The sequence below is a fragment of the Eucalyptus grandis genome, chromosome 2 (genome assembly GCF_016545825.1).
Source record: "Eucalyptus grandis isolate ANBG69807.140 chromosome 2, ASM1654582v1, whole genome shotgun sequence".
Classification (NCBI taxonomy): Eukaryota; Viridiplantae; Streptophyta; class Magnoliopsida; order Myrtales; family Myrtaceae; genus Eucalyptus; species Eucalyptus grandis.
The window spans coordinates 50,219,662-50,244,112 of record NC_052613.1 but is presented as its reverse complement, the minus strand read 5'-3'; the positions used below and the strand labels follow the sequence as shown (position 1 = coordinate 50,244,112).

General features: G+C 42.1%; 3 protein-coding genes and 2 pseudogenes across 5 annotated transcripts; 2 read left to right on the top strand and 3 right to left on the bottom strand.

The window, feature by feature from the left end:
* Positions 1–2,175: 2,175 nt before the first annotated feature.
* LOC104433403 (probable inactive purple acid phosphatase 2) lies at positions 2,176–7,522 on the top strand. Its single transcript, XM_039307740.1, has 2 exons — positions 2,176–2,964; positions 5,997–7,522. The coding sequence occupies exons 1-2, from the start codon at positions 2,269–2,271 to the stop codon at positions 7,257–7,259; spliced, it is 1,959 nt and encodes a 652-aa protein (XP_039163674.1). The 5' UTR covers positions 2,176–2,268; the 3' UTR covers positions 7,260–7,522.
* Positions 3,604–4,748, bottom strand: LOC104420697 (annotated as a pseudogene).
* Positions 7,523–9,675: 2,153 nt separating the features above from the next.
* On the bottom strand, positions 9,676–11,427 carry LOC104435595 (annotated as a pseudogene).
* Positions 11,428–16,750: 5,323 nt separating this feature from the next.
* On the top strand, positions 16,751–20,050 carry LOC104433398 (probable inactive purple acid phosphatase 2). The gene is given in 3 exon segments (XM_010046127.3): positions 16,751–17,397; positions 17,400–17,563; positions 18,192–20,050. Coding segments are annotated over 3 exon segments (1,947 nt in total). The 5' UTR covers positions 16,751–16,877; the 3' UTR covers positions 19,455–20,050.
* Positions 20,051–20,753: 703 nt separating this feature from the next.
* LOC104433397 (putative SNAP25 homologous protein SNAP30) lies at positions 20,754–23,993 on the bottom strand. 3 transcript variants are annotated; one of them, XM_010046123.3, is made up of 7 exons: positions 23,761–23,993; positions 23,342–23,616; positions 21,992–22,550; positions 21,696–21,789; positions 21,418–21,542; positions 21,243–21,340; positions 20,754–21,041 (listed from the first exon to the last, which is right to left on the bottom strand). In XM_010046123.3, exons 3-7 carry the CDS (start codon positions 22,484–22,486, stop codon positions 20,942–20,944), a joined length of 912 nt encoding a protein of 303 aa, XP_010044425.2. In that variant the 5' UTR covers positions 22,487–22,550; positions 23,342–23,616; positions 23,761–23,993; the 3' UTR covers positions 20,754–20,941. The 3 variants fall into 3 exon arrangements, with proteins under 3 accessions (XP_010044425.2, XP_010044426.2, XP_010044427.2); XM_010046124.3 differs by having other exon boundaries at positions 23,342–23,462; XM_010046125.3 differs by lacking the exon at positions 23,342–23,616.
* Positions 23,994–24,451: the final 458 nt, after the last annotated feature.

Below are 24,451 nucleotides of genomic sequence, written 5' to 3'. Positions count from 1 at the left end.
CGGGTGTTCTCGGAAGGCTTATTTAGTGGAGAAAAAAAATTGTAGTTTTTATAATTGGATAAATGATGAAAACTCAAAGTAATTCGCAGGAAAGATTGCATTGAAAGATTGCATTGAAATTTCATATAAAGATTTATTATTTCTTTGGCAAAATTAAGATAGTTATATACTTGTGTCGGCGACGCCCTGTTTATTACGAGAAAGTTATGAAATCATAGTAATTCAAATGCACAAATGATCATCTTCAACATATATTCCCAATCTCGGACTCACAAATTATTGGTGTTAAGTTCGTTAAGCTCTTTATTTCCACGACATTTTAGAAGGGCATCATAAATGTATGGGGAAATTTTGGATCAAAATGAATTTGAATGAATGATCTAAAAAATATTTTTTAAATTAACCATTTCTATTGTTTAAAATAATTGGTTAATTAAAAATATTTTCATTATCAACAACAATTTATATTTAAATATTTCTGTAGATAATGAAAATATTTTTGCTCATTCAATTTTTCAAATGGTATAAATAATCATTTTAAGAAAATATTTTACAAATTATTCAATTTTTGATAAACAAATGAAATTGAAAATTTAGATGGCCTAGGAACGAGCGTGTGTGATAGACCTCAGCTAAGTTCTCGGGATTAGAGATCTAATCTCAAGTTGTGAAATCAAGATGTTAAAATAGAGGCCCTACTTTGAAATATAATCTACCTTAAAACTTATCATAAAAGTGTAATAAAGCCCTATAACTTTTAAAAAGAGCAATCAAATGCTTAAACTTGTTAGGAAAATTTCAATTAAGTCGTAAAACTTTCCTAAAATCTATATATATGATCTATATATGATCCATACATATGAAAAATCTCCAACATAATTGCATCCATTTGAGCACACTCGACATGAGATGGAGAGTAAAGGTGATGGAGATTGACATTTTCTTATGGTGAATGCATAACTAATTAAGATATGTCCGAAGTATATTCCTGATTTTGACATTTGTCTTTCATCGATCCATCCGAAATATTTCTATAGATGATGAAAATATTTCTTTGCTTATTCAATTTTTCAAACGGTATAAGTAATCATTTTTAAGAAAATATTTTACAAATTATTCATTTTTTAATAAACAAATGAAATTGAAAATTTAGAAGGCCTAGGAAGTTAGGAACGAGTGTGTGTAATACACCTTGGCTAAGTTCTCGGGATCTAATCTCAAGAGGTTAAAACAGATGCCCTACTTTGAAATATAATCTACCTTAAAACTTACAATAAAAGTGTAATAAAGCCCTATAACTTTCAAAGAGCAATCCAATATTTAAACTTGTCACGAAAATTTCAATTAAGTCGTAAAACTTTCCTAAATATATATATATGATCTACTTATGATTCATACATATGAAAAATCTCCACCATAATTGCATCCATTCGAGCACACTCGACATGAGATGGAGAGTAAAGGTGATGGAGATTGACATTTTCTTATGGTGAATGCTAAGTATCGTAAGCATGACTAATTAGAATATGTTCGGAGCATATTCTTGATTTTGATGTTTGTTTTTCATCGATCCATCCGAAATATTTCTGTAGATAATAAAAATATTCTTTGCTCATTCAATTTTTCAAATGGTATGAGTAATTATTTTTAAGAAAATATTTTACAAATTATTTATTTTTTAATAAACAAATGAATTTGAAAAATTAGATGGCCTAGGAAGTTAGGAATGAGCATGTGTAATACACCTTGGCTAAGTTCTTGGGATCTAATCTCAAGTCGTGAAATCAAGATATTAAAACAGAGGCCCTATTTTGAAATATAATCTACTTTAAAACTTATCATAAAAGTGTAATAAAGTCTTATAACTTTTAAAAAGAGTAATCAAATGCTTAAATTTGTCACGAAAATTTCAATTAAGTCGAAAACTTTCCTAAAATCTATATATATGATCTACATATGATCCATACATATGACAAATCTCCAACATAATTGCATCCATTCGAGCACACTCAACATGAGATGGTGAGTAAAGGTGATGGAGATCGACATTTTCTTACGGTGAATGCTAAGCATCGTAAACATGACTAAATAGGATATGTCCGAAGCATATTCCTGATTTTGACGTTTGTCTTTCATCGATCCATCCGAAATATAATCCTAAAAGTCCGACCACCATATCCCTTCCACGCCAAACGAAACCCGCGAACCCCGCCAATTCGCCCGATAAAACCACCACCAGTCTCAACTGCCGCCGCCGCCGCCGCCACCATGGCCACTATGATCCCTCTTCTCGTCATCTCCCTCCTCTCCCTCCTCGACCCATCAACCGAATCCGCACCCTCACTGTCCATCTCCCCCAAGATCCTCTCCAAATCCGGCGACCCGATCCAGATCCGATGGTCCGGCGTCGACTCCCCCTCCAGCCTCGACTGGCTCGGCATCTACTCCCCTCCCGACTCCCCCCACGACCTCTTCATCGGCTACGTCTTCCTCTCCTCCGACCCGGCCCACCTCTCCTCCGGGTCGGGCTCCGTCTCCCTCCCCTTGCCCAACCTCCGATCCAACTACTCCTTCCGGATCTTCCGGTGGTCCGAGTCCGAGGTCGACCGCACCCGGCTCGACCACGACCACAACCCCCTGCCGGGCGCGAAGCACTTCCTCGGCGCCTCCGAGGAGGCCGGGTTCGAGCCGGGCCGCGGACCGGAGCAAGTCCACCTGTCGTACACGGATCGGGAGGATGAGATGCGGGTCATGTTCGTGGCTGAGGACGGCGGCCGGAGGTACGTCAGGTACGGGAAGAGAGAGGGGAAGATGGGCGAGTTGGCGACGGCGCGTGCGGGGAGGTACGAGAGGGACGACATGTGCGACGCGCCGGCGAACGACAGCGTCGGGTGGAGGGATCCTGGGTGGACTCATGATGCGGTCATGATGAATTTGAAGGGCGGGGTGAGGTATTATTATCAGGTGAGCTCGTGTTTGAATCGTGCTCTATGAGGTTTGTGATCAGTTTTTGTTCTTTGATTATGTATAAAATGGAAGTTTTGCTAGGTTTGATTGCTTTGGTTGTTCCTTTTAGAGTTCGTTTCTTTCGTGGAAAATAATTTTTAGGAAAATAATTTTTGAATTTTTTAATGTTTGTTTCAAGAAAAATAAATTTATTGAAGAAAATATTTTCCATCAAAAGAAAAAAAATATTTTAAAGTAAGAGAAAATATTTTTCATTTTAACATTTTCCTTAGGGAAAGTCCCAAATAAAAACCCAAAACGCATTTCTTTTCTAAAAAAAAAAAAATCTTGGATTAAAGCTGTCTCAAATAAGTATCCAAAGTGGTCGTTTAATCTAAAAAAAAAAGACCTCATTTGCCGGCCTATGAACAAATGCATTTCCAATTCATATTTTGGTGGCTTGATCAAGGGTATTTTTATACATTTCTTTTAAAAATTTAAAGTTGTCTTTTTTTTTTTGGGTCGATGTTGCACTATTCATCATCTTCTCCATCCCCTGTTCGTCTTCTTCTCAAGACCATTGAACTTGGGAAGGGCCGGTGAGCGGCGAGCGCCAGCCCTTGGTAAGGGCTGACGGGGGCTGGACACCCATCGCCGTTAGTGGGCGAGGGCTTGCAGCCGATCCTCGCCACATCTGGCGAGGGTGGCCTCGGCGGCGGTAGGGACCAGCGCGTAGTTCTCAATTCCGCTAAGCAATGGGGCACCAACAACATGCACCAGCTTCACATTTAAAACAGTATTGCTCAAATTCTTCACGGTGTAATGCCAATCAAAAGCCGTGAATTGCGCGACCTCCTTATAGATATCGATCCTGGTCGCGTTTGCTCTGTTCGCCAGGGCATCGAACACCCTCTGGCCCGCCTTGTTCACCCGTGGATCGATCTCCGCAAAGTGGAACCACAGCAGGTAATCCAGCTTGGCGTCCACCTCCAATTCATACTTCACGGCCCCCATTTGACTGGCCGTCACCACGATATGGTACAATTTCATGGGGAAATAATTGGGTTGCTGATTGGTCCTTGCGATGCTGCTCGCGATCGAGATGGCATCGATGATTTTACGCGTGGCGGTGGTCCGGGCGTTGTAATCCGATTGCCAGGACCAGTTGAAGTAGTTGGCGTCGTCACTGAAACCCGGCCCCCACTGATCGGCGCCACAGTCCAGTCTCCCGTAGTTGACCAGGATGAAATCGCTGACGTGGATAAGACAGCGGATCAACCTAGACGAGCGACAGGGATCCGACCATGGGGGGGGGGGGTGTCGGTGGCAATGCTGTAGAAGCAGACGTTGGCCTTGCCGTCGCGGACGAAGGCGAAGAGGTCTGAGTAGGCGCCGGCGAGGTCAGGGAAGGGCCAGGGGGAGCGCCAGCTGAAGACGAGGGTGCCCTCGACGGAGGTGTCGAAGCTCGGAGGGTGGGACTTGCCGTCATAGTTGTCGTAGACGGTGAAGGTGCGGAGGTAGTAGCGGCCGAAGGGGAGGCCGGGGAGGACGTAACAGTTCTTCTTGCTGGAGGAGAGGGGGAAGTAGCGGAGCGTCTTTTCCTGGGGTTGGTGGAAGCGGAGGGGCTCCGAGACAACGGTGGCGGCGCTGCTGGTGAAGTAGCGGTCGGGGAGCCACATGGTGTTGAAGGAGTCGACGGTGGGGGTGTGGCCGCCACAATTGATGTGGCATGAGACGTTGCCGTACGCATGTGGAGCGGAAGCGGCGAGGAGAGGGAGGAGGAGGAAGAAGAGAGAGAACATGCTGGCTCCCTCTTCGCTGCTTCCTTCCTCTCTCTTTCTCTCTCTATGACTGGCTTTGCTTGGGTTCGCGAGAGAGATGAACGGTGCAACCACTAACCCCCCAAAAAAAAACAAGACAATCGAATTTTTTTAAAAGAAATGGACAAAAATATCCCTGATCAGGCCATCAGAATATGAGTCGGAAATCAGAATATGAGTCGGAAATGCATCTATTCACTAGCAGATGAGTGAGGTCCTTCTTTGAAACTAAATAATAACTTTAAGTCTTTATTTGAGACAGATTTTACTTCAGATCCTCTTTTGAAAAAAAAAAGATACTTTGGGTCATTATTTAGGATTTTCCCTTTTCCTTATTTGACCTCTCTTATCTTACACCTCTATAAATCATCACTTCTTCCTCTCATTTTCTTCTTCTTCTTCTTTTTTTTATTTGAATTATTATTTTTTTTATTTTTAATTTCTTTTTCCTTTTCTTTTTATTTTCTTTGTTTCTCATATTCTTCTTTCTGGCTAGTCGTCAGACTAGGTAAACCTCAAGTTCGTCAATCTCAAACTCACGCTCGTCGATTTGGCGAGCCTCGAGCTTGATGCCCACGCTTGCTAATCTGGTGAGCGGAAAATATTTTCCTTACCAAACACTGGAAAATATTTTTCAAAACATTTTCAGGTTTTAGTTGAACACTAAAAAAATATTGTCATTTTCCTGAAAAATGACTTTGGGAAAATATTTACCGGTAATGCCTATTTTTCGCAAAACGAACAGATCCGTAGACTAAGGTTCATGTTGGGTCAGCAGTTTCATTTCTTTTTGATGGTTAAGAGACAATGGTGTGGCTGTGAGTTTGCTGTTGTCCTGGTGGTTTGGATACATGTTGATGCTGGTTTAGTTGCTAGTTGCTGCTGCCTCACCACCCTTCAAAAGGCGCGGTGAATTCCATCATATTTTTGCATGTGGAAACCATGCACGGATTGGGCTTTCACTTGGTCTTTCCCATGAACGGTATGGTTCACGCAGAATTCCCGGTGTGAATGCATGATCGGTTGATCTCTCAGACAAGAAATACATGTGATAGAATCATAGAATCTGTCATGACGTTAATGGGGCTTGTCTACTTTCTCAGTAGAATTTGGTGTTCTGTGTGATTAGTCTTTTCAGTTGTAGAAGTATCATAACCGATATAAGCATGCTCGAAATTCAATTGGGACTAGTACCTCTTAGTGATTGGAATGTCCATACTCTCGCAACAGGTTGGGAGCGACTCTGGTGGTTGGAGTGAAACGTACAGCTTTATGCCTAGGGCTAAAGACTCAGATGAGACGATAGCATTTTTATTTGGAGATATGGGAACTGCAACACCATACACGACATTTTACCGCACACAAGATGAGAGCATAACGACCATAAAGTGGATCCTCCGTGACATTGAAGCTCTAGGGAACAGGCCAAGTTTTGTGTCTCACATTGGAGATATCAGCTATGCAAGAGGTTACTCTTGGTTGTGGGACCATTTCTTCACTCAGATCGAGCCCGTCGCTGCCCAAGTTCCATACCATGTGTGTATTGGCAATCATGAGTATGATTGGCCATCGCAACCTTGGAAGCCCCAGTGGGCCCGAACGATATATGGAACAGACGGGGGAGGTGAATGTGGAGTACCTTACAGCCTTAGGTTCAACATGCCTGGCAATTCCTCGGAACCCACTGGAATGAAGGCCCCGGCCACCCGGAACCTGTACTACTCATTTGATACGGGAGTGGTCCACTTTCTTTACATGTCTACCGAGACTAATTTTCTTCCTGGAAGCAAGCAGTACGATTTCATAAAGGCTGATTTGGAATCGGTGGATCGGAAGAAGACTCCTTTTGTGATAGTTCAAGGGCATAGACCAATGTACACGACAAGCTATGAATCTAATGATAGACCCATTAGGGAGAAAATGATGCAGCACTTAGAACCTTTGCTCGTGAAGAATAAAGTGACCCTTGTTTTGTGGGGCCACGTACATAGATATGAAAGGTTTTGTCCAATTAATAACTTCACCTGTGGAAGTACAGATCCAGCCAAGGATAATTGGGAGGCACTGCCAATTCACATTGTGATTGGAATGGCGGGCCTAGATTCCCAATCCATCTGGCAGCCCAGACCAGATCATCTGACTGATCCTATTTACCCACAACCTCAAAGGTCATTGTACCGAGGGGGTGAGTTCGGGTACACTAGGTTGGTAGCTACTAGGGAGAAGCTTGTGCTTTCTTATATCGGAAATCATGATGGCCAGGTGCATGACACAGTGGAAATTCTGGCATCTGGAGAGGTTCTTAACAGTGGTACTAGTGGTGCTGAACCTAACATAGAGGCACCTGAGTCCTTTTTCTCGTGGTTTGTTAAAGGTGCGTGCGTGTTGGTGCTTGGAGCATTCGTGGGGTATATTCTTGGTTATATTTTACATGCCAGGAGAGAAGCTGCGTCCCAAAGGAGCTGGACCCCTGTGAAGAGCGATGATTTATGAAGACCATAAATTGTTATGCTGGGCAATGGAAGAGGGAGCTGGACTCTTGTGAAGAGCGATGATGTATGAAGACCGTAAATTGTTATGCTGGTCAATGGAAGAGGCAGATGGTGCTTTCTTCTTTAATATCTCAGTATATTGTACTTGCAAGCACTCAGGTGTTCGTATTGGTATGGTGGAAGGTGGGATGCTTCCTTGGAAGGAAGTTTTGTAAGATATGACTTCTCTCCTCTATATATTTACAACGTTTAGTATCTTCTACACATCTTCATGTCTTGAAAAGTACTGAACTTCAGAATAAGAGTGTGTTTGATAACGTTTCTGTTTAAAAATTGTTCCAGGAAACTGAAATAGATTCCGGAACAAATTCCGGAACAATTTTTGAACAAAAAAACGCATTTGGTAAACTTGTTCTGGGAATAAAGAAGATGTGGGCCGGCAGCCTCGCCCAGCCACTGATCGCCTGGTTGTGGCTCGGCGAGGCTGAGCCTCGCCGGTGGCTAGGTGAGCTCGCCAAGGCGAGGCCGAACCTTGCCCAGGGCCGGCGACGCTTCGGCGAGGTCGGTGGCCCTCGACGGCCGGTCCCCGGTCATGGCCGAGGCCGGCGACCGGTCAAAGAAAAAAGAAGAAAAAAAGAAAAAGAAAAGAAAGAAGAAAGAGAAAATTTGTTTCTCCAAATTGTTTTAGAAACAATAAATAAGTTTTTTTTGTTTCTTGTTTCTGTTCCAAATTTGTTCTCGGGAACAAAAAAATAGATTTTGAACAAATCCGCAAACGAAAGCATTTCTATTCTTCTTTTGTTCCTCGGAACAAAGAAACAAGAATTCTATTCATGAACAAAAAATAAGAACACAAACAAACATTGCCTAAGTCTTGTATTTCAGCATGAACAAGAAATGATGAATGGTGACGCCTTTGTTTTTATTCTTCAAATTAGGGAAGCACTGACTTTGCTAGAATCTCTACTGTAAATTATATGTGAGAAACAAGCACTGAATTCATTCATTCCCTCTGTAGAATGAATAATAGAAGCTTGTGTATAATTCTCGACAATGTACATTAAGCCATAAGATTGGGTAGCTTCTATAGAGGAATGAGACTCAGCGGCCAGTACATGTCTGAACTTTTATTTTGCAACAATATGCACTTCTGACTTCTCGTAAAGATAACCAATTGGAAATTATTAAGAATGACACTAAATGTTCTTCATAACACATTGCCTGCCACTCTGCCTGTTTATAAGCATATTATCGGCCACCCTGACTTGATGTCTATGCAAATCTTGGAACTGATGTGACGTGGTAGCGTTCTCAGAGGAAAACCATGTTAAGCATATAGGAACAAAGTTTCATTCAGCCACTATAAATTCAGCAGATAACACTGATGCTGGAAGAGAAAGAACTATGGAGAGAAAGAGTTATACGGAGCAGCAAAGCGAAGCAAAGAACACGTGGGAAAAACAAAAACGGGAAAGTACCAATGAGCCGATGATCAACGGTGAAGAGCTCGTGATGTAGATCTCAACTGACACACGTGCTGTTATTCGGTTTAGAGTGGTGAAACAAATTAAGAAATAGTTAGTTGTATTCAGTTTGTTATTCTTTTCTGATATAAGTAGTCTTCTTCTTCTTCGATGGATAAGTAAGCAAAGCAGAGAAGAAAAATAGATATATAGAGAGAGAGAGAGAACTTAGAGAGCAATCATCAATGGATGCTCTGCATTGTATAAACTGATATGTGCTGTGATAGAGAGATAGAAACAGGGGATGTAAAACAGAGGATTTGTATTCATAAGCTGTCATTGATACACAGAAGCTTTGTACTACAATCATATTGAAATAGAGTGATTCAAAGTATTTCCTTTGCTGATTCCTCTGTATCTTGATTCATTTCTTCATCTTCATCTTCATCTTCACAGACCATTCGTCTCTCATCTTTGTTCGCTTTCTCCATTTTATAGCTCAACTTGGAGATGCTACCCGGTGTCATCGTGCATTCTTTTGCTGTTACAGCTTTGTCAAGGGAGACTTGTGTCTTATTACTTCGGTTCAGGCCATGGTCTTGTAAAAAATTATTGGTTGGACAACAGTTTGCAATAAAAAAGAGAGGAGAGAATCATAGAGAATGCCACTCAAACTAATATATCTACACTCCTGTCTTATGTTTTTAGGTTTTGTCCATTGTGTATTTGATGCATTGTCTGGAACCACCTTCAGCATATGAATATGCTGTTTGGTCATTTGGGGCATTGATTTTACAAATTATGATGTCTACTGTTCATCTCCACCCGTATTGAGTACCGACATATGGGCCAAATATATATACAAGTAGCAAGAAATTCAGGAATCCGAAAGATCACCAAACAATAATTCAATTTGCAGAAAGATGGGTTTATTTCATTTGCTGATTAGTTTATTTCAATTGCTGGTGCGGTACAAGCTATCAAACAAAATTCTTCGTTTTCGGCTTGGTGAAAGAAAGAGGGAGAACACACTAGAACAGCTATGGGAAGGCAAGAGTAAATGCACAATAAATAAGCCTGCTCTTGCTCTCCCTTCATTTGCCAAGCAGACGACGAGTACGTTGGTTGGCCCCTTTCACTCGAGAGTTCAGCTCATCCACATCATCACCTAGATGGTCGAGAGCTTTGTTTTGCCTGTACGCACCACATTAGCTCTATAAGTAAAGACCTATGCCTTTATAAGAGAATGTGACAAGGGCAAAGAAGCAAAACTTCACCAAACCAGAAAATTATCTTGATCAAACTTCAATCTCAAAGCTAGAAGTGTATCAGTTCAGGCACATTTAAATAGGTCAAGTAGGAAAGCATATGAATATAAGTTAGGACATATTCAGACCTGTCAAGTTCGCCTCCCATATCAACAGCCATATTCTTCAGGTCACCTAAGACATTGCTAAGATCTGATAACGCATCATCTTGCTTTGCCTTCTCAACCTGCCGTCCGAAAAGTCCTTGTGAACAGATGCTCAAAGACTGCTATTTGAGGGAAACAAACTCGTTGAACCACAAACCTCGACTTTCTGCAATGCATTTGTTGGTTCAGGCGGAGGAGTACGAGTAGTCCCTTTTCCTTTTGGCACAGGAGCCAACCCCAACTTCTCCCTCTGTTTTTTGTCACTTTTTTAGATGAATTGTCTGTCGTGCCAGGAGGAAATAGCCGATGAGTTGATGTAATCGTCGTGGAAAGTACAAATACTCAAGTTTCATCAGAAAAGCTGTGCGTACATTTAAATAAAGAAACCACGACAAAGCAATTGGGTAAGAAACCTGTTGTAACTACGGGCCCTGAAATTTCTCGGGTCTTCTTCGGTTTCCAAGTCTTAGAGAACATTCCTCCAAGGTTTCCTAAGAGCTTTTCCCCCTGGTATTCACCAAAACAATGTATGGGTAATAATTAATAATGAAAATAGAAGTCGCTCAAGAAACAATATCGAGGTGTCATCTGGATGAAAAACAGAATGTTATATAAAGAAACTGATAAAGTACCAGACAGCAGAAAACTGTGGCCATATTTTTCTAGATCATATTCTTAGCGTGCCAAGTTCACAATATCTTGCTCAAGTCCTTATCTGTATCGGCAACCATTTCGTGGGTCCTCCTGCTCGCCCTGATTATGCAACATGTCAAGGGTCCTCGTGGCATCCTCTCTTATATCCTCAGCAATCTTAAGGCAGTTGTTGACAGTACTTGTAGTCTCCTCCGCCTTGTACACGGCATAGTTCTCCAATTCTTGAACGCTCTGATTCTCTAGCCCTCCTGATTCATGAAAGTCGTTCCTGTATTCATCCCGTGCTGTTGATGAACCTGAAAGTCGCTCCTCTTCGTCCCTTATCATCATCGAAAGGAATTCCACCGAGATTTGGCACAATGAGCACGGGCTCTGAGTTTGCTCGCCTTGAAGGTTTAATGGTAGATTTCGTGTCAGATTCAGTATCGGAATCAAAAGGATTTTTTCCTGAAGATGGAAGGTCCACAGAGTTTTGCTTGGAAACCTTATTCACTGGTGATTTAAAAATCCAAACATTTTCAAAGATCAGAAGAAGTTGCTTTTTTCAATACGGTGACGTAATGGTAAAAATTCCAAGAACCTGATGAAGCAAAACAACAAGAGTTACTCACGAAGCTAATTCCAAGATCCAAGCACATCTTCATGACAAGGGATACACGAATGTAGTTTAAAAAGACGGTTCATGTCAACCCTGTTTGCAAAAGTGAAAATGTCCGAGCCCTTGAACTCAATGAATGTGGGTTGCTTCAGCAAAACATTTCATCAACTAGACAGAAAGACCAACAAAAGAAAAAGCTCAAGGATGCCCCAATTGGATCCCCTCTGAAAATGACGCACTAATGCAGACAAAAACTATGGAATGAAGCGAGGATGATATATTATGTGAGCCAAGATCATCATGGCCAGTAATTAACCGCTAATGCTCCTTTTGAAGAATAGCTACTAAAGCATCATTATGTTAAAATGGAAGGGAAGCTATGAATCATCTCATAGACCAAGGAATTGCAGAAGCTTAACTTCACATTCTCCATTCCCTCAAAAAAAAAAAAAAAAAAAAAACACTCTGCGGGATAATCCTTCTCTCTCTCTCTTTCTCTCCCCGACCTAGCAGCAAGGAGAAAAGAACGGACGGCTTCGGGGAGCAAAAACCAATCCCACAAATGCAAAGTTCGCCCACACACAACGACACAAATCCACCAATGCAGAGAGGGAAAACGAACATCAAACTGTTTCACTAAAGGAAGGATTGAAGATACAAACACACACGGCAAGAACAAGAATCAAGAATCATCAGGAGATCAAGAAACAAGCAACTAGGACATTGTTGGCCCTTCGATTACTTGCACGATCAAGGATTTTTTCTCTCCATCTTGATCCTTTCAATTTACAACTTGCGGCTCGTGAAAGAGAATGCATTAATATCTTCTCCGACCTCTGTCTTCAAGAAGAAAGTTTCTACAAACAGAAATCTCGAGTGAAGTGGTTTGAAGAGGGTGACCTTAACACCAAATTCTTCCACCATTTGGTAAATAGGAAGCATTTTCTCAATATAATTCTTTCTCTTACAGATAATGCAGGGAACTTGGTTCAAGACCCTCCACAAATCCAGCAACTACTCAGTTTCTCATTTCTGGGATCTTTTGGCCTATTCGCCTCTCTCCACCGTGCCTTCAATACAAGATGTCCGTTCGGTAATTCCTCGAGAGCTGGACGATAACCACATCCTCCACCTCTCAAGACCTGTATTGGATACTGAAATACGGGAATCCCTATTTTCCCTAGCTGCTGGAAAGGCATTGGGCCCTGATGGTTTTGGTGTGGAATTTTACAAACACAGCTGGGATATTGTTGGCCCTTCGGTTATTTGCGCGATCAAGGATTTTTTCTCTACCAGTAAGCTTCTGAAGGGATCTAACAACATTATCCTTACTCTTATATCCAAATGCCCCAATGCTACTACGGTAAATGATTTCAGACCGATTGCTTGTTGCAACACGGTGTATAAATGCATAACTATGATTATTGCAAACCGTATGGCGGTTGTTATGCCTTCCATTATTAGCCATGCTCAAAATGCATTTGTCAAAAGAAGATAGATTAGCGACAACATCCTTCTAGCTCAGGAGCCATTTGCGGGGTTTCACATCAAGCCATATAAGCCTAAATGCGCCATCAAAGTTCATTTCCGAAATGCCTACGACACACTAAATTGGGATTTTCTGGAGGTAATGCTTCAAGCTTTCTGGTTTCCCCTCCATTTCATTCATCTCATTATGACATGTGTTCGATCACCACACTTCTCTATTTCCCTGAATGGTGAATTGCATGGATTTTTTCCTAGTGGCAAAGGTATTAGACAAGGTGATCCAATGTCGCCTTACCTTTTACGTTTGTCATGGAAGTTTTCACTGACATATTGAATATGCAAACTAATCACCTGTTGTTCCAATTTTTCTGGAGATGTAAATCGACTAGACTCTCTCATTTATTTTTTGCCAACAATGTGTTGCTTTTTGTTGGGGCCTCTATGCCAACTCTATCTCTTCTTAAAGCAGGATTGGATAAATTTTCTCAATGGTTAAGGCTTCAACCGAACATCCACAAAAGTGAGATCTACTTTTAGGGGTCTCCCTTGAATCCCGTGACGCCTTCATCACACTTTTTGGATTTCAGGAAGGATCCCTACCATTCTGATATCTTGGAATTCCAGTCATCTCCTCCAGGCTTCGCAAAGTTGATTGTATCACATTAGTTAACATCATCACTTCAAGAGTGCAAACTTGGACACAACACTTCCTCTCTTTTGCAGGCCGGTTGCAACTCATTAGGTCAGTGCTCCACTCTGTTCAAGTTTATTGGGCAAATGTGTTCATTTTACCGAGATCGGTGTTGTATGACATTGAGCGAATCTTGAGACAATTCCTTTGGAAGGTCCTAACCTCAGAATGGGTGGTGCTAAGGTTGCTTGGTCTGATGCTTGCCTTCCTAAGTCTGAAGGTGGCTTGGGAATCCACAGACTTCGAGAAAGTAACACGGCTGCCATGTTAAAGCACATATGGTTGTTATTCACAGACAGGGAATCTCTTTGGTGCAGATGGATTCACTCAGTCTTTTTGAAGAATGTAAACTTCTAGTTTACCTCAAAACCTACCTGTTGCTCCTGGTCTTGGAAGAGAATCCTAGACCTCCGTGGCGACTTCCGCAAATCCTTTTCCTGGCATGTGGGGAATGACTGCTCCATCTCTTTCTGGTTTGACAACTCCTAAAGGGCCGCTTAACTTATTGTTTACCAATGCAGATATTTATCGCTCTCGGCTTCCTAAAGGAGCATCTGTTGCCGATTTTTTGAATTTTTTGGATCCCACTTCGGGCGTGTTGGAAGTGATCAACTCCTGGGATGACCCCCTTCCTGAACTTAATGATGAACCTGATTAATTCCACTGGTTGGGCAGCCCTTTTGGCAACTTTACTGCTGCTTCAGCTTGGGATAACATACGCCCAAGAAGCCTTTCGAATCAGTGGGCTCCTTTCATCTGGAACTCCTCGTTAGCTCCTCGATTTCAATTTTTGATTCGGCTAATTACGAAGAACAGATTACCAACTCAGGTTCTTCTTCTCACCTATGGTCGTATCCTAGCTACGAATTGTGGCTTCTGCTCTTATAGGCCCGACTCGGTCGACCACTTATTTTTTGGGTGTTGTATACCTTCTGCCTTAGCGATTTTCTAGGCTGCTAGATTCAATTTTGCTTGGCGGAACAATTCTTGGTTGGATAATTTGCTCTGGGCGATCAAATACTTATATAGGCTTCTTTTCGCTCTTCTCTTGCTCGGTTTGGGTTTGCTACTATGTGCAATATCATTTGGAAGGAGCGGAATAACATCATTTTCCGGGGTAGACCTCCCTCCCTCTCGGCCATGAAAATGCATCTTGAAAGAGTCATTAAGGACAAAGCATTGTCCTTCCATCACGTCCCTCCCACCTCTACAAATAGAAGACTGCTGCAAAGTTGGTCGCTCAATCCCTCTATCTTGGCAGATTAGCATACCCCAATGGCGGCCCGACTTCTTGAGTAGGGGGTTCCTTAACTATCTCTTGTTTGGAGGTTTTTCATAACTACAGGCTGCTGATGCGGAAGCTCGGATTGATGTTCTTCGCTCCTTTCGTTGGCGTCGGCAGCATCCTTTCTACCCGTCTTTGAGTGGGTTTCCGGTTTCTTTTGTTTTTGTAGCCTCTCTGTTCTCTGTATCGGAGTAGGCTAGCTGGTGCTCTTGCCTTCTTTTCTTTTGCTGTTGCCTGTTTCTACTTTCTTTTACCTCGGCCCCTTTCCACTCACTCTGACTCCCGTCTCTATGAGTGCAAGTTTCTGGGACCGAGCTCTTATTGTATAGCTATTTATAGCTTTCTGGTTAAACATCAATATATTCATACCTTTTATCAAAAAAAGAAAAAGAAAAAGGAAACAAGCAACTGGGTACCTGGAATTCGGAGAGAGTCTCAGGTGAAAAGAACTCGAAGATGGTCAAAACAAGTCCCCCACAGACGCAGACCCCCAAAGTAGAAGAAAGAAGAAGAAAAACCGCTCCTTGTTTAGAACTCTGCAAATGAAACTCAGAAAGAGAGAATGCTCGTGAAAAATGACGAGCAGCTGCCGAAGGTCGACTCGATAACCTGCACATATGAAAGCCCACATTTCACTTGAGGATTGCATATAATCACTAGTCACGCCTCAACAATGATATTACTGAAAACCCACTTCAAGAAATGAGGTGGGATGGCCGGATTAATCTTGAAATTTGAATTGACGAATCGGATCCATGGTTTGGATTGATGATTCCCACGGGTGTTCTTGGAAGGCTTATTCAGTGGAGAAAAATAAAATTGTAGTTTTTATAATTGGATAATTGATGAAAACTCAAAGTAATTCGCGGGAAAGATTGCATTGAAATTTCGTATAAAGACTTATTATTTCTTTGACAAAATTGAGATGGTTATAACTAAATTGGTAGTTTTTCCTATTTCTAGATATATACTATATAGAATAACCATGTCGATAATGCCTGTTTATTACGAGAAAGTTATGAAATCATAGTAATTCGAATGCACAAATGATAAGCTTCAACATATATTCCCAATCTTGGACTCACAAATTACTGGTGTTGAGTTCGTTAAGCTCTTTATTTCCACAACATTTTAGAAGGGCATCACAAATGTATGGGGAAAACTTGGATCGAAATGAATTTGCTTCATAGAGAATGAATAATCTAAAAAATATTTCCTAAAATTAATTGTTTCTATTGTTTAAAATAATTGGTTAATTAAAAATATTTTCATTATCAACAATAATTTATATCTAAATATTTCCGTAAATAAAGAAAATATTTTTGCTCATTCAATTTTTAAGCTGTATAAGTATCATTTTTAGAAAATTATCTTCTAAATTATTCATTTTTTGAAGAAAAAAATGAAATTGAAAATTTAGATGGCCTAGGAACATGCGTGTGTGATACACCTCGGCTAAGCTCTCGGGATTTAATCTCAAATTGTGAAATCAAGATGTCAAAACAGTAGCCCCACTTCAAAATATAATCTATCTTAAAACTTATCATGAAAGTATAATTAAGTCCTACAATTTTTGAAAAGAAAAGAACAATCAAGTTCTTAAATTTGTCATTAAAATTTCAATTGAGTAGTAAAACTTTTAAAATGTCCAATAAAGTTCGAAAATCTACATATATATGATATATCTATGATCCATAGATATAAAAAATCTCCAACATAATTGCATCCATTTGAGCATACTCGACATGAGATGGAGAGTAAAGGTGATGAAGATCAACTTTTTCTTACGGCGAATGCTAAGTATCGTAAGCATGATTAATTAGAATATGTCCGAAGCATATTCCCGATTTTGACGTTTGTCTTTCATCAATCTATCCGAAATATAATCCCGAAAGTCCCACCACAATATCCCTTCCACGCCAAACGAAACCCGCGATCGCCGCCAGTTCGCCCGATAAAACCACCACCGGTCTCAACCACCTCCGCCTCCACCGCCACCGGCACCGCCACCGCCACCATCGCCACCATGATCCCTCTTCTCGTCATCTCCCTCCTCTCCCTCCTCGACCCATCAACCGAATCCGCACCCTCCCTGTCCATCTCCCCCAAGATCCTCTCCAAATCCGGCGACCCGATCCGGATCCGATGGTCCGGCGTCGACTCCCCCTCCAGCCTCGACTGGCTCGGCGTCTACTCCCCTCCCGACTCCCCGCACGACCTCTTCATCGGCTACGTCTTCCTCTCCTCCGACCCGGCCCACCTCTCCTCCGGGTCGGGCTCCGTCTCCCTCCCCTTGCCCAACCTCCGCTCCAACTACTCCTTCCGAATCTTCCGGTGGTCCGAGACCGAGGTCGACCGCACCCGGCTCGACCACGACCACAACCCCCTGCCGGGCGCGAAGCACTTCCTCGGCGCCTCCGAGGAGGCCGGGTTCGAGCCGGGCCGCGGACCGGAGCAGGTCCACCTGTCGTACACGGATCGGGAGGATGAGATGCGGGTCATGTTCGTGGCTGAGGACGGCGGCCGGAGGTACGTCAGGTACGGGAAGAGAGAGGGAAGATGGGCGAGTTGGCGACGGCGCGTGCGGGGAGGTACGAGAGGGACGACATGTGCGACGCGCCGGCGAACGATAGCGTCGGGTGGAGGGATCCTGGGTGGACTCATGATGCGGTCATGAGGAATTTGAAGGGTGGAGTGAGGTATTATTATCAGGTGAGCTGGTGTTTGAATTGTGCTTTATGAGGTTTATGATCAGTTTTTTTTTTTTTTTTTTTAGTCAAGGGTTTGTGATCAGTTTTTGTTATTTGATTATGTATAAAATGGAAGTCTTGCTAGGTTTGATTGCTTTGGTTGTTCTTTTTAGATTAAGGTTCATGTTGGGTCAGCACTTTCATTTCTTTTTGATGGCTAAGAGAAAATGGTATGGTTGTGAGTTTGCTGTTGTCCTGGTGGTTTGGATACATGTCGATGCTGGTTTAGTTGCTAGTTGCTGCTGCCTCACCACCCTTCAAAAGGTGCGTTGAATTCCATCATATTTTTGCATGTGGAAACCATGCACGGATTGGGCTTTCACTTGGTCTTGTCCATGAACGGTATGGTTCGCGCAGAATTCCCAGTGTGAATGCATGACTGTTTGGTCTCTCAGGCAATAAATACATGTGATAGAATCATAGAATCTGTCATGATGTTAATGGGGCTTGTCTGCTTTCTCAGTAGAATTTGGTGTTCTGTGTGATTAGTCTTTTCAGTTGTAGAAGTATCACAACTGATATAAGCATGCTCGAAATTCGATTGGGACTAGTACCTCTTGGTGATTGGAATTTCCATACTCTCGCAACAGGTTGGGAGCGACTCTGGTGGTTGGAGTGAAACGTACAGCTTTATGCCTAGGGCTAAAGACTCGGATGAGACGATAGCATTTTTATTTGGAGATATGGGAACTGCAACACCATACACGACATTCTACCGCACACAAGATGAGAGCATAACGACCATAAAGTGGATCCTCCGTGACATTGAAGCTCTAGGGAACAGGCCAAGTTTTGTGTCTCACATTGGAGATATCAGCTATGCAAGAGGTTACTCTTGGTTGTGGGACCATTTCTTCACTCAGATCGAGCCCGTCGCTGCCCAAGTTCCATACCATGTGTGTATTGGCAATCATGAGTATGATTGGCCATCGCAACCTTGGAAGCCCCAGTGGGCCCGAACGATATATGGAACAGACGGGGGAGGTGAATGTGGAGTACCTTACAGCCTTAGGTTCAACATGCCTGGCAATTCCTCGGAACCCACTGGAATGAAGGCCCCGGCCACCCGGAACCTGTACTACTCATTTGATATGGGAGTGGTCCACTTTCTTTACATGTCTACTGAGACTAATTTTCTTCCTGGAAGCAAGCAGTATGATTTCATAAAGGCTGATTTGGAATCGGTGGATCGGAAGAAGACTCCTTTTGTGATAGTTCAAGGGCATAGACCAATGTACACGACAAGCTATGAATCTAATGATAGACCCATTAGGGAGAAAATGATGGAGCACTTAGAACCTTTGCTCGTGAAGAATAAAGTGACCCTTGTGTTGTGGGGCCACGTACATAGATATGAAAGGTTTTGTCCAATTAATAACTTCACCTGTGGAAGTACAGATCCAGCCAAGGATAATTGGGAGGCACTGCCAATTCACATTGTGATTGGAATGGCAGGCCAAGATTGGCAACCCATCTGGCAGCCCAGACCAGATCATCTGACTGATCCTATTTACCCACAACCTCAAAGGTCATTGTACCGAGGGGGTGAGTTCGGGTACACTAGGTTGGTAGCTACTAGGGAGAAGCTTGTGCTTTCTTATGTCGGAAATCATGATGGCGAGGTGCATGACACAGTGGAAATTCTGGCATCTGGAGAGGTTCTTAACAGTGGTACTAGTGGTGCTGAACCTAACATAGAGGCACCTGAGTCCTTTTTCTCGTGGTTTGTTAAAGGTGCGAGCGTGTTGATGCTTGGAGCATTCGTGGGGTATATTCTTGGTTATATTTCACATGCCAGGAGAGAAGCTGCGTCCCAAAGGAGCTGGACCCCTGTGAAGAGCGATGATGTATGAAGACCATAAATAGTTATGCTGGGCAATGGAAGAGGGAGCTGGACTCTTGTGAAGAGCGATGATGTATGAAGACTGTAAAATGTTATGCTGGTCAATGGAAGAGGCAGATGGACTCTTGTGAAGAGCGATGATGTATGAAGAATGTAAAATGTTATGCTGGTCAATGGAAGAGGCAGATGGTGCTTTCTTCTTTAATATCTCAGTATATTGTACTTGCAAGCAGTCAGGTGTTTGTATGTGTATGGTGGAAGGTGGGATGCTTCCTTGGAAGGAAGTTTCGTAAGATATGACTTCTCTCTTCTCTGTAAATACACCACGTTTAGTATCTTCTACACATCTTCATGTCTTGAAAAGTACTGAACTTCAGAATAAGTCTGTGTTTCAGCATGAACAAGAAACAAGAAATGATGAATGGTGATGCCTTTGTTTTTATTCTTCAAATTAGGGAAGCACTGACTTTGCTAGAATCTCTACTGTAAATTATATGTGAGAAACAAGCACTGAATTCATTCATTCCCTCTGTAGAATGAATAATAGAAGCTTTTGTATAATTCTCGACAATGTACATTAAGCCATAAGATTTGGTAGCTTCTACAGAGGAATGAGACTCAGCAGCCGGCACATGTCTGAACTTTTATTTTCCAACATTATGCACTTCTGACTTCTCATAAAGATAACCAATTGGAAATTATTAAGAATGACACTAAATGTTCTTCATAGCACCTTGCCTGCCATTGTGCCTGTTTATAAGCATATAATCGGCTGCCCTGACTTGATGTCTATGCAAATCTTGGAACTGATGTGACGTGGTAGCGTTCTCAGAGGAAAACCATTCGCCTCTCATCTTTGTTCGCTTTCCCCATTTTATAGTTCAACTTGGAGATGCTACCCGGTGTCATCGTGCATTCTTTTGCTGTTACAGCTCTGTCAAGGGAGACTTGTGTCTTATTACTTCGGTTCATGCCATGGTCTTGTAAAAACTTCTTGGTTGGACAACAATTTGCAATAAAAAAGAGAGGAGAGAATCATAGAGAATGCCACTCAAACTAATATATTTACACTCCTGTCTTATGTTTTTAGGTTTTGTCCATTGTGTATTTGATGCATTGTCTGGAACTACCTTCAGCATATGAATATGCTGTTTGGTCATTTGGGGCATTGATTTTGCAAATTATGATATCAACCGTTCATCTCCACCCATATTTTTTTTGGTCGAATCTCCACCCATATTGAGTACCAACATAAGGGCCAAATATATATATACAAGTAGCAAGAAATCCGAAAGATCACCAAACAATAATTCAATTTGCAGAAAGATGATTTTATTTCATTTGCTGATTCGTTTATTTCAATTGCTGATGCGGTACAAGCTATCAAACAAAATTCTTCGTTTTCGGCTTGGTGAAAGAAAGAGGGAGAACACACTAGAACAGCTATGGGAAGGCAAGAGTAAATGCACAATAAATAAGCCTGCTCTTGCTCTCCCTTCATTTGCCAAGCAGACGACGAGTACGTTGGTTGGCCCCTTTCACTCGAGAGTTCATCTCATCCACATCATCACTTAGATGGTCGAGAGCTTTGTTTTGCCTGTATGCACCACATTAGCTCTATAAGTAAAGACCTATGCCATTATAAGAGAATGTGACAAGGGCAAAGAAGCAAACTCCACCAAACCAGAAAATTATCTTGATCAAACTTCAATCTCAAAGCTAGAAGTGTATCAGTTCAGGCACATTTAAATAGGTCAAGTAGGAAAGAATATGAATATAAGTTAGGACATATTCAGACCTGTTAAGTTCGCCTCCCATATCAACAGCCATATTCTTCAGGTCACCTAAGACATTGCTAAGATCTGATAACGCATCATCTTGCTTTGCCTTCTCAACCTGCCGTCCGAAAAGTCCTTGTGAACAGATGCTCAAAGACTGCTATTTGAGGAAAACAAACTTGTTGAACCACAAACCTCCACTTTCTGCAATGCATTTGTTGGTTCAGGCGGAGGAGTACGAGTAGTCCCTTTTCCTTTCGGCACAGGAGCCAACCCCAACTTCTCCCTCTGTTTTTTGTCACTTTTTTTAGATGAATTGTCTGTCATGCCAGGAGGAAAGAGCCGATGAGTTGATGTAATCGTCGCGGAAAGAACAAATACTCAAGTTTCAACAGAAAAGCTGTGCGTAATATTCACTTCCTTTTGGCCACATTTAAATAAAGAAACCACGACAAGGTAATTGGGTAAGAAACCTGTTGTAACTACAGGCCCTGAAATTTCTCGGGTCTTCTTCGGTTTCCAAGTCTTAGAGAACATTCCTCCAAGGTTTCCTAAGAGCTTTTCCCCCTGGTATTCACCAAAACAATGTATGGGTAATAATTAATAATGAAAATAGAAGTCGCTCAAGAAACAATATCGAGGTGTCATCTGGATGAAAAACAGAATGTTATATAAAGAAACTGATAAAGTACCAGACAGCAGAAAACTGTGGCCATATTTTTCTAGATCATATTCTTAGCGTGCCAAGTTCACAATATGTGAATATTACCTTGCTCAAGTCCTTATCTGTATCGGCAACCACTTCGTGGGTCCTCCTGATCTGCTCACCCTGATTATGCAACATGTCAAGGGTCCTCGTGGCGTCCTCTCTTATATCCTCAGCAATCTTGAGGCAGTTGTTGACAGAACTTGTAGTCTCCTCCGACTTGTACACGGCATAGTTCTCCAATTCTTGCACGCTCTGATTCTCCAGCCCTCCCGATTCATGAAAGTCGCTCCTATACTTATCCCGTGCTGTTGATGAACCTGAATAAGGGGATGCAGAGGAGGAAGCTCCTCTTCGTCCCTTATCATCGTCGAAAGGACTGCCACCGAGATTTGGCACAATAAGCACGGGCTCTGAGTTTGCTCGCCTTGAAGGTTTAATGGTAGATTTTGTGTCAGATTCAGTATCGGAATCAAAAGGATTTGTTCCTGAAGACGGAGGGTCCACAGAGTTTTGCTTGGAAACCTTATTCACCGGTGATTTAAGAAATCCAAACATTCTCGAAGATCAGAAGAAGGCGCCTTTCTCAATATGGTGACGTAATGGTGAAAATTCCAAGAACCTGATGAAGCAAAACAACAAGAGTTACTTGCGAAGCTAATTCCAAGAATCCAAGCACATCTTTATGATGGGGATACATGAATATAGTTTAAAAAGACGGTTCATGTCAACCTCTTAGCAAAAGTGAAAATGTCCGGGCCCTTGAACTCAATGAATGTGGTCTGCTTCAACAAAATATTTCATCAACTAGACTGAAAAACCAACTAAAGAAAAAGCTCAAAGATGCCCCCAATTGGATCCCCTCTGGAAATGACGCACTAGTGCAGACAAAAACTAGGGAATGAAGCGAGGATAATATATTATATAAGCCACGATCAATAACAAATCATCGTGGCCAGTAAGTAACTGCTAATGCTCCTTTCGAAGAAGAGCTACTAAAACATCATTACGTTAATATGGAAGGGAAGCTATGAATCATTTCATAGACCAAGGAATTGCAGAAGCTTAACTTCACATTCTCCATTCCCTAAATAAAAACACCATGCGGGATAATCCATTCACTCTCTCTCTCTCTCTCTCTCTCTCTCTCTCTCCCCCTCCCACCCCCCTCCCCTCCCTCCCTCCCTCTCCCCGACCTAGCAGCAAGAAGAAAAGAACGGACGGCTTCGTGGAGCAAAAACCAATCCCACAAATGCAAAGTTTGCCCACACACAATGACACAAATCCACCAATGCAGAGAGGGAAAACGAACATCAAACCGTTTCACTAAAGGAAGGATCGAAGATACAAACACACACGGCAAGAACAAGAATCAAGAATCATCAGGAAATCAAGAAACAAGCAACTGGGTACCTGGAATTCGGAGAGAGTCTCGGGTGAAAAGAACTCGAAGACGGTCAAAACAAGTCCCCCACAGACGCAGACCCCCAAAGTAGAAGAAAGAAGAAGAAAAACCGCTCCTTTTTTAGGAATTCTGCAAATGAAACTCAGAAAGAGAGAATGCTCGTGAAAAGCGACGAAGACCCGTCTCTCTCTCTCCCTCTCTCCCCCCACCTTCTCCCTAGCAACAAGAAGAAAAGAACGGACGGCTTCGAGGAGCAAAACCGATCCACAAATGCAAAGTTCGCCTACACACAATGACACAAATCCCACCAATGCAGAGAGGGAAAAAAGAACATCAAGCCGTTTCACTAAAGGAAGAATTGAAGATACAAAACACGCGCGACCAGAACAAGAATCATCAGGAGAGCAAGAAATAAGCAACTGGGTACCTGGAATTCGGAGAAAGGCCTGAGTTGAAGAAGTCGAAGACGGTCAAAACAAGTCCCACACGCACGGGAGACCCTCAAATTTAGAAGAAAGAAGAAGAAAAACCGCTCCTTTTTTTAGGAGTTCTGCAAATGAAACTCAGAAGGAAAGAATGCTTGCTCGTGAAAGATGACGAGGACCCCCTATCTCTCTCTCTCTCTAAACGGATCGAACAGATGGAAGGCACCGAGCGATGGCAGAAGGAATTGCGCAGGAGAGGCTATTTTTGTGTCGACCGTTGGTTTTCGGCTCCATTTTAAACTGTGTCTTTTCTTATAATTTTTTTAATCTTAAATGCTTTTGGGTTAATATGTGCATTTGTAATCTTTTTTTGTTCTTTTCTTCTTCCTTTTTTCTTCTGGGCTAAGCATTATTCTCAGAAAAATGTTGTAACCTTCTGGTAATGGAGGTTGTCCTTAATTATTTATGGTGGTGACTTTTTCATTTTGGCTGTTGAAATTTTCTTGTCAATAAGTTTAGTTGGATCGATTTTCTATAAAATCACGTCGTGTTAATTTATGACATAAGTACATGGTTTTTGCAAGAACATGATAAGCCGAAAGAAGAAAGAAAAGGAGGTAGTGAAAAAGGCAGTCACTTCCACTCCTCTGTATTTCTCTATGGCTTTTCCAAAAATGGGATGTGGCTTTCCCG